Genomic DNA, 12,570 nt, shown 5'->3' on the forward strand with positions numbered 1-12,570 from the left:
CAAGATATACATATTCATATACATATCTGTTAATATGTATTTATGACGCATGATATATATATATATATATATATATATATATATATATATATATATATATATATATATATATATATATATATATATATATATATATATATATATATATATATATATATATATATACATATATATATATATATATATATATATATATATATATATATATACATATATATATATATATATATATATATATATATATATATGTATATATGACGTGTGATATATACACATATATTTATACATATATTTAAATGATTATCATTACTATGTGCTCAAGATTGTAAAAGTCGATGTAAAGAGAAATTCATGGTTCCAATCAAGGAAACAACATTTGGCTGAAAGTTTTTGGCTTGCTGTGAAATTGCAATATTTTCTTGAAAAGATAACTTATGTTGATTACAAATCTGGAGATCACATTCATTTAACAATTGGGAAGGGTGGTGTTTTGAAAATGTCAACCATACAACTACGCTTTTCTTTTTTTCCAATCTAGCGATGGGGATTGTGTAGATTTTACCACCCATCCAAGATACCTTTAGGGTGTTACGAGCCAAACACAGTGTGGACTGACATTGCATGCAGAGCAGACCAAGAGGAGCAGGCAGACGAACATCCCCTCCTGAATGTCATTAATGAGTAAATTGGGTTAATGCTGTAATAACAATCCAACAGTATCATGATAATTCATCCAACACCATCGGTTACAGATTATAAATATTCAAATAATGTTGTGTTCAGTGACATTTGAACCAACCACCAGACGTGTCCTCACCATTTGGCCACCACTTTAATTGTGATTGCTCAAGACCAATCTTGGAACTTCACAACAACAAAAAAAGTCAGGATAGCCAATGTTTTCTGTTCTTCATGAGGCTCTGCAGCAGATGGAGGTTAAACATTAAAAAGATAACTGAATAACTTCAGAATGTGCCTTCTTTCACCTCTTCAGATGGCAATAAAGCATTCAGACTTTTCTTCTATTGACAGTTAGAGTTCCAGGAATGTTGGCACCTATCTATGAGAAACAATAATAATAGGGTTTCCTAATCAGCCCTCCTTTTAAGTCGAGTGCAGCCATTGGCTGGTCATATTTATATTTGATATATTGTGATACAAATCCTGTAAGCATCACCTTGCTATGTTCAACATTTATCAACACTTTTGGTTTATCATAAAATACATCACTTCTGTGAACCTTTGTTCCACGAAACCAATATTTACCAAATAGGCAGGTATCTATTTATTCCACACGAATGAGCGGGTAAGTCAAAAGTTCTGACACGTTTCTTTATCTATTATAAATCCATGACCCCTGTGCAATAAATTATATGCTATTCAATTCACCAATAGCTGGGATTGAAATAGCAGATGGAATTACAAAAATTAATGTAATGTCTTACAAAGTCATCATAAAAATGAAAGCATAGTCTGCATTATTCATACCATTTCCTGGCTGCAATATAGAAACACCTCTGTATTGGAGACTTTGTAAAGAGGTAATAACAGAAGCCTTTTAATCTCCTCTGGAGTTGCATTCTTGAAATGTTTGTGCTTCACATTCATCCTGCTGAAATTATTACCCAGCCCACGCAAAGTGAAAAGTTGAATTGTGTGCATTGTGTACAATGTTGAATGATGCTACGTTCTATGGTGATGAATAAAGCCTCCATCTCCTAAATTGCAAATCAACGTCATCTTATTAAAGTGAATAAGGGTGGTTAGTGCATAAGACTGCGTCAGTAGCACAAAACTTCCCGATTTTTAAAAACGTTCTTATATTAAAATTGATGTAGAGGAGGGGCTTGCCATTCATGGGTTTCCACTTCATGGATTCACTTTATCGTGATGAATTTATTGAAGCAATGTTTGCAGATGGTTGTTGAAGTATGTTCCACATTTATTCATTGAATTAACATTGGCCGTCAACACAATAACCCCCTCAAACCCTCCAACATCATCACCATCATCTCCATCAACTCATCTTTATCGTCGCCCTCATCACCATCGCCATCACATTTTTGGATCAAGTTTATCATCATTATTATTAAAGGTAAGTTTCATGATCTTAATAACTCAAGAAAATAAACTTTATTTATGTTCTTATACGGGAAAATAATCCGGGTGTTCACTTAATGGTTAAGGTGGCTGGCTTAGGATCTTAGGCTCTTGGATTTCAGCCGCTGTAAATCTGTTAAATAACACCACAAGGGTTGACTCAACCAGTCCTCCTTCCAAGATCAGCAAAATGAATACCAGCTTACTGGAATCAGGGGGACATTTAATCAGGGGCACAGCCACACTTCCAGCAATGATACAACCAGCAGCTCCATGCTACATATGAAATAATAATACAGGAAAACAAGTAAAAAAGACATAAAATAGCATAGCCCTTGTTGTTTCAGTAATCTTGCTATCAGGAGTTAAGGGGCGAGCCCATGTTTATGTACAACTAAAATTGCCACCAGTCTACCAGTCGGTCATCTTTGATCAGATCACAAAATAAAGTGAGGGGCACGTACATGACATCATGTACTGTGCTTGCGGCAAGTTTGAACAAACTCGGACCATGCATGTTTGAGAAATGATTGGGGACACATTTAAATAACAAAATGGCCACAGTCGGCCATCTTGGATCTGATTTCGAAAAAAATGACAGGCATATGAAAGCCATGCATCATTCATTATGTGTTTGACAAGTTTGAAAAACATCGGTAAATGCATGTCTGAGAAATAGTTATGGACGCGTTCAACACCGGGTTTAAAAAAAAACTGAAATGGCCATCAGTTTTCCATATTGGGTCTGAGCTCGAAAAAAGACATGTTTGTGTAAGCCATTATTCATTATCTGTTTGCCAAGTTTGAACAAGATTGGTAAATGCATGTCCAAGAAATGGTTGAGGACATTTTCAACACTGGGTTTTTTTTTTTACAACTAAAATGGCTGCCAGTCTACCAGTCCACCATCTTTGATGAGATTGCAAACTAAAGTTAGATGCAAGTGATGTCATAACGAAGGCATCTATGATGTCATTAAAAAAAATCACACTTATTCCGCATGAGGAGCGCTTGCCGTATGCCAAGTTTTAGTAATATCCTTGGTGCAGTTTCAGAGATACAGAGGTCCATTTTTTTTTGTTTTTACACAATGGCTGCCACACCACATGACCTATGATGTCATCATTATCATGTGAACATTCCACATGAGTAGTAGCACCTATGATGAAAATGTTGTCTCAATATGGCAAGAGGTTGCGGAGAAAAACATGAAAGTTCTGTGCGGACAAACAGACAGACAAACAAACAAGAAGATATCATGCAGAACATGATACATGCAAAATTCATGCAACAAATTTGACCTCAAAAATAATTGGTGGTTGAATTCAATGTCCCAATATGCAACTCCTCTTCATATTTCAAGTGAACCGGATGAAATTTGACAATTTTAGAAACTTGGCCTACAAAGACCTTTTGGCCTATGTGGACCTCAAAAATAATTGCCTTGTTGAATTCAGTGACCTGACGTATAAATCCTCTTCAAATTTCAAGTCAATTGGATGAAAATTTAGGATTTTAGAAATAACACCTTAGTTGTTGACCTTGGGCCAATGTTGACCTTTTAGTCCATGTTTATCTCAAAAATAATTGGCTGTTTGAATTCAGTGACATGAAATATAAATCCTCTTCAAATTTCAAGTCAATCGGATGAAAATTGAGGATTTTGGAAATTCCAGCTTAGTTGTTGACATTGTATCTATGTTGACCTTTTGGTCAATGCTGACCTTCAAAATAATTAGTTGGTTGAATTCAGTGACCTGAAATACAAATCCTCTTCAAATTTCATGTTAATTGGATGAAAATTGTGGATTTTACAAATCTCACCAAAGTTGTTGACCTTTGGCCTATGTTGACCTTTTTGTTTTTGTGGATTTTCAAGAAAGTAACCTTCGCGAATGGCAAGGCCCTCCTGTATATACTTAAACACTGTGTGGGGCGTCATGTTCTATGAACTCTCTTGTTTGCAATGTAGCTGTTTTGCATACTGGAAACCAGATTCCCACCTTCATTTTACTGGAGTTTGTAATGTGTGTATTTGTAGATTGCTGGGGAAAGCTTTGTCCCTTCAGACACAGTTTGCTTTCATCCTTCGTTACACTCATGCCCTGAGGGTTGCTTTATCTTGCTTGCCATTTTATTCCCAGGTTATTGTTATTCAAATGAGAACGTCTGTTCCCAGTTTACATAACAATAATAGAAAACAAGTTATTCTCCAATATTACATTTCTGAGCCATAATTGCAAAGACTATTTCAATATCTTGATAATAAAGAGGTTGCTACATCCAACACCATGCAAATGGATCTTTCTTTTCCAAAGCATTTCAATTTTGGAAACAAACAATGAATGATAACTGTATAACACAAAAGACACAAGGCGACATGGGTAGACTGTGATATTAATGTCAGGACTTGGTGGACAATGGACAAATGCATGCAATGGACAGGATTATGAACTGGCGATCCAACCACCATGAGCCAAATGGGAGTACCAGACATGTCAACTTGAAATTTCTGCTAAATTCAATACCATAGAGTGGTTGGTTATTACTGCTATCCAACATTATATCATCACTGATAATATTTCACGTGTAGTTTTTAGAAGTTGTGTGTGTTGACTTACGTAAGGTTCAAGATAATGAGTTTGGAAAAATATGGTGAAACACTCTTCAGTGATTGAATGAGCTAAAAAAGGGGGGGGGGGGAACAATTCATGTTAAAGAAACGTGAAAAACAAAGAACTTTCAATGTGACCCATTATCTTCAGAATAAGCAAACAAATTAAATGAATAAACATGAAATAATTATAAACGAGTAAAATGTATAATTAATTGTAAAACAATGTGTAATGATCAATATTTCTTGACCTTTAGAACATTTCATTGTAAACAAACCTCGTTCTCGAATTTTTTCACAAAAGCTTTGTAGCTTGAGCTGTTCATATTCTGCATCTCCTGCACATATTTTGCATTGGTCGCTGTCATCTTGAGGTTCACCCTCTTTTTAACCAGACCTATGTGGTGAAGGGAGATGCGGGAGCAGGTTAATACATTTTTTTAAATGGTTGGAAAAAAATTGCATTCTCAGCAAAAACAAACTTGAAATTTCACCGTTAGTGGTTTCAAGAAACTCCACGAAACGAATTAACTGCAGTGATGAACTTTGCCCAACGAGATCAACCATGACCTTTGGCACATTTCATATGACTTCATTATTTATTGCGTGACAGCAATCCTGTTCCATGGAAGGAACGATGGAAGAATGGGGAAAAGTACTTGAAGTTGCAGCAGCAGAGCAAACATGGACTTATATATGCACATTACTCTTGGAGCTGGAGTACAACTGTTCATCCAAAATCACTCATCTTTTCCTCCTCTCCCTGCTGCTTGAACCCCATTATTCCCTCACAGTACCCATTCCACTGTTATGTTGACAAGTCGTGGTATAAGCACCAAAACAGTTTTATTGTTGAGACATCATCAACAGGCAGATTTTGAACGCTGGAGATGTTCTTATTCTGACCTTCAACTTTACTGGAGTTTGTAACATGTGTATTTGCAGATGACTGGGAAATATTTGTAGCTTCAGACCCAGTTTGCTTTCATCCCCCATTGCACTCATTTCCTGAGTGTTGCTTTATCTTGCTTGCCATTTTGTTTGCGGGTTATTGTTATTCAAATGAGAACATCTTTGTTCCCAATGAATATCACAATAAGAGAAAACAGATTATTCTCCAATATTACATTTCTGAGCCACAATTGCAAAGACTATTTCAATATTTTGACTAAAAGAGGTAGCTACCTACCCCCACCACACAAATGAATCTCTCTTCCAAAGCATTTTAATTTTGGAAACAAGCAATGCATGTTTTCTATGCCTGAAGGGCTTGTTTCTAAAATTCGTGCCCCCATTTTTTAATACCACAAAGTTTCTTAGACAACCGAGGCGTACTAAATCGCCATTTAGATTTTTATTATTACTATTAGTATTATTATGAGCCACCCCACCAGCCAGGGAGATGGGGTATGCATGCGTGTGTGTGTGTGTGTGTGTGTGTGTGTGTGTGCGTGCGTGCGTGCGTGCGTGCGTGCGTGCATATCCAGGATATAACCTTTTCGCATTTGAGTTTTTCCATTAAATTTTCAACAAAGCTGAATTGTCACGTCAGGCCAGATCAGATCAGATCGGTGACTTGCTGCAGGCACCATGTAAACCTGTACTAATCTGTTTCATGGTTGGGTTGTCAGCGACAAAACCATCTTCCCCACCGGGTTTCCTGTTGAGAATGGTGTTTGGATATGGACACCCAGCAGGATTAAAAACAAATCTGTCAAAGGGTGGAGGAGCTTGTTGTGAGCCAACTGCCATCCATATCTGATGCCCAACTGCATCTTTGGAAGTCCTTCTGCAGTTGAATAATTTGTTTCACGGAGGTTGGTGGCAGGATTTGCACTATGGCTACAGTAAAGCACTTCCTGATGCAAAACACATTTTAAAAAATGCAAAGAAAACTGGAAACCCACTCCGAGGGAGTACCTCCTGTGCAGCTGCCCTTCACAGGGCACTGCACCGGATAATGGGATTGGGGCAAAGCCTTCGGGATCCCCACTCTTTGATGACAGGAAGAAAAACGTGTGGTAACCTTCCTGGGTTGGATTGCGGTAGGATGTGTCGGGGTGGTACTGAGGTGTCGTCCACCAGACAGCGGTCTGCTAGGGTTAACCTAAGGCGGTCCCTTCGGAAGGGTACCTGCAATGTCCTATCCCAAAGAGAAGAACATCACCTGTTTCTGCTATCATTTGAGCTCCAGAAATCAATATCAGCATTGCAGCACTCTCTGAGGTTCAGAGATTGGATAGCGGCAAGATCATGGCAGGTGGTTACACCTACTACTGATCTGGTCGCTCTGATAATTACCATGCCCAAGGAATTGCTGTAGCTGTGTCCAACAAGTTGACTCCCATGATAATTGAGGTAACACGAAGTCAATGAGCGTATGAGACTGAGGATTTGTCGCTCCTTGGATGTCATTTCCCTGGTCTCTACATATGCTATGACCGAGGCGAGTGATCTCACTGTGAAGGACGCATTTCATGCCGTGCTCCAGTCAATGGATGATCAGTCTTGGGGGATTGTTCAGTATGATCAGTCTGTATCAAATGGCACTGATAGGGATGGCTATGATACATCTGTCAGTCCCCATGGGTCTGAATCTGTGAACCAGAATATCACTAAGGTCCTTGACTTTGCAAGAAGTCATGGACTTAGGGTGGCTGGTTCATGGTTTCAGCACCCACAGCCTCGTCGCTGGACTTGGCATGCCAACGCTGGTGGTGTGGCAAAGGAGATTGATCATATGCTCGTTGATGGTCACTGGAGGATGATCCAGAACTGCAGGGTCCACCGGAGAGCCAAGTTTCTCAATACCAACCACAGGCTTGTTGTCGCATTTCTGAATTTTCAGATGAAATCCAGGAGAATGGTACCATCCCAGCCGAGGCTTGATGATGGCAAGCTCAAGGATGAGAGGGTAGCTGAGGAGTTTGCAAACAGGCTGAGTGGGGATTTTGGGGGTCTGGCTGATGTGGGGAATCCTGAAGAGTTGTGGTGTGCCTTCAAGACGACCATCCTTGATGTTGCTGGCGGAAGTCTTGGAACCGACTTTCACGTGAAGAGGAACTTTCTCTCCCAAGGGACACTGAATAACATTGACCAAAGTCACAGGGCCAGGCTTTATGGCAGAGCTGAGCTGAGGCATAAAACTGGACATGCACTGAGGGTGGACAAGGAGGTCTTTGTGCAAGAAATCTTTGAAGGGGTGCAGCAACACGTGTGGAAGAGTGATTCGCATACTGTTTACAGAGGAATTCGTGCATTGCTTTCCTCCAAGCCCATCCCTTGGTGTGCTGCTGTTCGAGGAGAGGGTGGTGGACTCTTGACAGAGGAATCTGAAGTGAAGGCCTGCTGGGCTGGTTACTTTGAGTGGCTGTACCAGGCTGACCAAACTGCTATTGAGTTGGATGCCAGGAGTATCACTATCCCCATTGCTGACCCTCCAATCAACTGTGAACTGCCTTCGTTTGTGGAAACATGAAAGGGCCTGAAACCCGAGGGATCTGTGGCATCCATGTTGAACTTCTCAAGGCTGATAGAAATGGAGAACTGGTATTGTTGCATGCAGTTCTGTACTCTGTTTGGAGCACAGGCATCATCCCAACTGACGGGACCTCATTGTCCCTCTCTGGGAATGGAATGGTGATCACCAGGACTGCAACAACTACCGAGGGGTGACGCTGCCATCAGTGCTGGGCAAGGTCTTTGCTCGGACAATTCTTGATAGAGTGAGCCACCATCTCTTTGAGCACCAGCATCCAGAGCAGTCAGGCTTTTCACCAAAGAGGTCAACGATTGACCATATCCTTGCTCTTTGGATCTTCACCGAACCCAGATGAGAGTTTCGGCAGTGGCTGCTCTCAGCCTATGTTGATCTCTGCAAAGGATTTGATTCAGTGAATCAAGACACCCTCTGGAGGATTGTTTGTCTTCGTGGGGTGCCAACAAAGTTGATCAATCTGATGTCTAAACTATATTCTGGTACAAAGAGTGCTGTGATATGTGGTGGTTCCATCCCTGACCTATTTTCTGTTACTGGAGTTTGTCAGGTGTGTGTACTGGTGCCCCACACTTTTCTGCACTTGTCTGGACTGGATTCTGGAGAGAATGTCAGAGAGATCAAGATGCCATGCCTAGTTTGGGAGTTTCAAGATCTCTGACCTTGATTTCACAGACGATGCAGTCATCTTTGCGGAGAGTCTGGTTATCCTTTTGGGGGCCCTCAAGCTGCTAAATAATCAGTCGGACCAACTGGGATTTCGGGTTTCCGGGGTCAAAACTAAGACCCGGTCTTTCAGTGACATCTCTGATGCTGCAATATTGTCTGCACCTGTTTGTGGTGAGGATGTTGAGGTCACGGAGAGATTCACTTACCTTGGCATTGATATTCATGTCTCTGCTGGCTGTGAGCCAGAGGTCAATAGAGGTCTGGGTTGGGCCTGGGGAGTCATGGATTCACTGGATTATGGGGTGTGGTGCTGTCGGTACCTGTGCAGGAGGACGAAAGTTTGAGTCTTCAGGTCCTTGGTGCCTCCAGTCTTGCTGTACAGATGTAAGACTTGGACTCTGACCAGGGATCGAAGAGAGAGACTTCACTCCTTCATTACCAGGTCTCTTCGGAGAATCCTTGACTATCGCTGGTCAGACTTTGTGTCCAACGAGGAGTTTCCGAGAGAGACTCACATGAGATTTGTTTCCTGCATAGACCGTGAGCATCACTTGCGGCTGTATTGACATGTGGCTCATTTTCTTGACACTGATCCTGCTCACTGGATTCTCTCATCAAGGGAGCCTCATGAGTGGTTTCTGGGAAAACCACACCAACCTGGCCACCAAAGCCAGTCGCCGACTGGGAATACTCCGTCATGCAAAGTCCTTCTTCGGCCCACCTGAGCTCCTGACCACATACAAAGCTTTCATCCGCAGCCTGGTGGGGTACTGCTCTCCCCGATGGGGTGATGCTCCTGTCTCTCACCTTTCTCGGCTTCATGCTGTGGAAAGCAAGGCATTTAGGATCATTGGTGTACCCAGCGGTAAGGCTGAGTCTTTGGGCCTCTCACTCTCTCACTGCAGGCAGGTCAGTGGTCTTTCTGTTTTCTACCTTCTACTCTCCGGTCTCGCCCCACCCCCCTGCTCTGTCTGCGATATGCCGTTGGCCGTACCTTGCCATGCTTAAGGCCCTGTCTCACCTTGACGATTGAGCCAGCGTATGCCTGACGTATGAAAAAATTGGCTAAAACGCTGGCACACGTCGAATGCGTTATGGGTAAGTTTGTATACGTTAAGAGCACGCTGGCATATGTCGTAGTACGCTGGCATACGTTGTAGTATGCCGAGCTGTTAGACAAATTTTCCATGCTTGAAATTTTCCGACATATGCCAGCGTATGAATCACACGTTCCGCATACGCTGGCATAAGTTGTAGGCGTGTTCCGCGATCGTTGACACACGTCGACACACGTTACTTGGAAGTTACTCATAAGTCAAAACACGTCGAGGTAATGTTTAGTGTACCCGAAACTTATTTCTAACCGATGAGTAACGTGTTGTCGGCACGTTACGCGATCGTTGACACACGTCGACCACACATTACTTGTAAATTACTCATAAGTCGAAACACGTCGAGGTAAGGTCTCACACAGTGGTTCTCAACCGCGACCCCCCCCCAAAAAAAAACAACAACAACAAAAACTTCCAACATTTCGTCACGTGCCGTCATTAAGCCAATAGTGAGACCCGTCATCGTGTATTTACGAAAAATACATTGTATTTAAGAAATAAATAATGTATTTACGAAATTACAATACATTACATGGAATAATCTTTCAAAAGTAACGTGAACTTTTCGAAACTTTAAAACAAATGTCCGAATATATTAAAAAGTTCATGATAGACGCTCTCAAAAGGCACCGTCAATGCGAGGATGTGTACAAGTGTTTAGTATTTCAGGAGATCCGGATCATGTATATAAAAAGCCGAGTCCGAATATAAAGGTTTTGTTTTCACAAGAAGAAGAAGAAAAAGAAGAAGAAGAATAAGTAGAGGAAGAAGATAAACGACGAGCTCTCTTTTTAGAGCTGCCAATATGCAATTACGTATATGGTAGCTGTAATTCGAAACACGTTCAGTAAGTTCTGTGGTCATCCGGAAGACGTCAATCAAATACGTCAATGTGCGTTGGAGATCGTTACACATAGGTTCAAAGCACGTTACTCATACGTTAAAAATTAAGTTTCGGGTATGCTAAACATTACCTCGACGTGTTTTGACTTATGAGTAACTTACAAGTAACGTATGTCAACGTGTGTCAACGATCGCGTAGCGTGCCTACAACTTATGCCAGCGTATGCGGAACGTGTGTCAAACGCCAAGTTCGTCGAGAAATTTTCAACATGCTGAAAATTTGTCGACGTGCTCGACGTACTCGATGTATGCCAGCATACTACGACGTATGCCACCATGCTATTAACGAATACAAAACTTACCCAAAATGTATTTGACGTGTGCCAGCTTGGTTCGGCAAATTTTTCATACGTCGGCATACGCTGGCTAAAACGTCAAGGTGTGACAGCGGCTTCACACTTCGATGTCTAGTGCGGTTATGATTTGAATCGTCGAGCCGCAGCCTATGGATAGGCTACGCCACGTGATCGTCGGCGATACGCTGCCGTGCACTTTGCATAAGTTAGACGAGTTGGGCATAGGTTGTGAACGCCGACAACACGCTCAGCATTCGTTGGTATAAGTTATCTATATGTGATTGAAACGTTCTGTGTATGTTACTAATAAGTTATGCATACGTCCAACACGTTATTATACGCCCAAAACTTAAAAAAAAACATAAATAGTTGAGCGTACGCCAGCGTTTTACATACATTTTGATACCTTGCCATACGCTGGCTAAAACGTCAAGGTGTGACAACCCCTTTAGCAGCGCAGTTAGGGTGCACTAAGCAGGAGATTATGCAGTTGTGTTTAATTTTGTCTGTTGACTGGTTTTGGAGTGAGGTCCGTTGCCCTTGCCTGTTTTGATTTGGCATCTGCCTTCCCAATAGAAATGGTGCAAAGTGAGTGAGAACAAATTATAGAGGGATGAAGGACACAGACATGAAAAGGTATTGGTGAGGGGTGAAATAATAATGACAAGTAAAAACGATGAGTGGAGAGGGAAGGTGATGAGAGAGTGTGGACGAAGTGCATTCATTTTAGATTGTATATACCTGCAATGTTTGTAAAACCAGCAACTTCACATATTTTAGACAAAATATCCAATTGATTGTTTTTCTGTAGTTTTTACAATCTTTTCAATCAAGTTGATGCTGTTTTTCTTCTATGAATCAACGGTAATGAAGCAATCCCTGAGTTTTACATTTAAATATGATTTTGTGAAACACATGTGCGCAGCAGGATTGAACAGGAATTTATTCCTTACCCACACAGCTGTTGTTGATTCGATAATAGCCATTTTCACAATCACATTGGTACAGGCCGATGGTGTTTGTGCAAATTTCGTTCTTCCCTCTGCAGAATGAGGTTCCAGGTTTGCATTCATCGATGTCTGAGAGACAGGAACAGAGCAGTGTAACATTGTTATAAACCATTTGTTTAATTTTTTACTATTGTACAAGATAGTCAAACTTACATTATTAACAAATACATCCTCTTTGTGATTTGTTAAGTTTTTCGTTACTTCTGCCACAGAAGGTGGAAGGAGGTCATGTTTTCACCACTCTCTGTCTGTCTGTTGGTCTGTGTGCAGGATATCTCAAAAAGTTGTGGCAGATTCGGATAAAATTTGATGGGCAGGTTATGTGTGTGACAAGAACGAACTGATCAGATTTTGGTGAAGATCCAGATAT

At 41.0% G+C, this 12,570-nt stretch overlaps 1 protein-coding gene across 2 annotated transcripts in view; it reads right to left on the reverse strand.

Annotated features, from left to right (window-relative positions):
- Nucleotides 1-252: 252 nt before the first annotated feature.
- Nucleotides 253-12,570, reverse strand: part of LOC147019123 (mucin-4-like) — a 129,841-nt gene continuing 117,523 nt past the window's right edge. For both annotated transcript variants that reach the window (XM_085899993.1, XM_085899992.1), the window contains 4 exons: nucleotides 12,144-12,269; nucleotides 4,993-5,111; nucleotides 4,722-4,783; nucleotides 253-920 (listed from right to left, as the gene is read on the reverse strand). In XM_085899993.1, the coding sequence (XP_085756119.1) occupies nucleotides 911-920; nucleotides 4,722-4,783; nucleotides 4,993-5,111; nucleotides 12,144-12,269 (317 nt within the window). In that variant the 3' untranslated portion in view covers nucleotides 253-910. The remainder of the gene's footprint in view (nucleotides 921-4,721; nucleotides 4,784-4,992; nucleotides 5,112-12,143; nucleotides 12,270-12,570) is intronic.

This window comes from Eptatretus burgeri, chromosome 10 (genome assembly GCF_056783735.1).
Source record: "Eptatretus burgeri isolate ZD-2024b chromosome 10, Ebu_testis_v1, whole genome shotgun sequence".
Taxonomy (NCBI): Eukaryota; Metazoa; Chordata; class Myxini; order Myxiniformes; family Myxinidae; genus Eptatretus; species Eptatretus burgeri.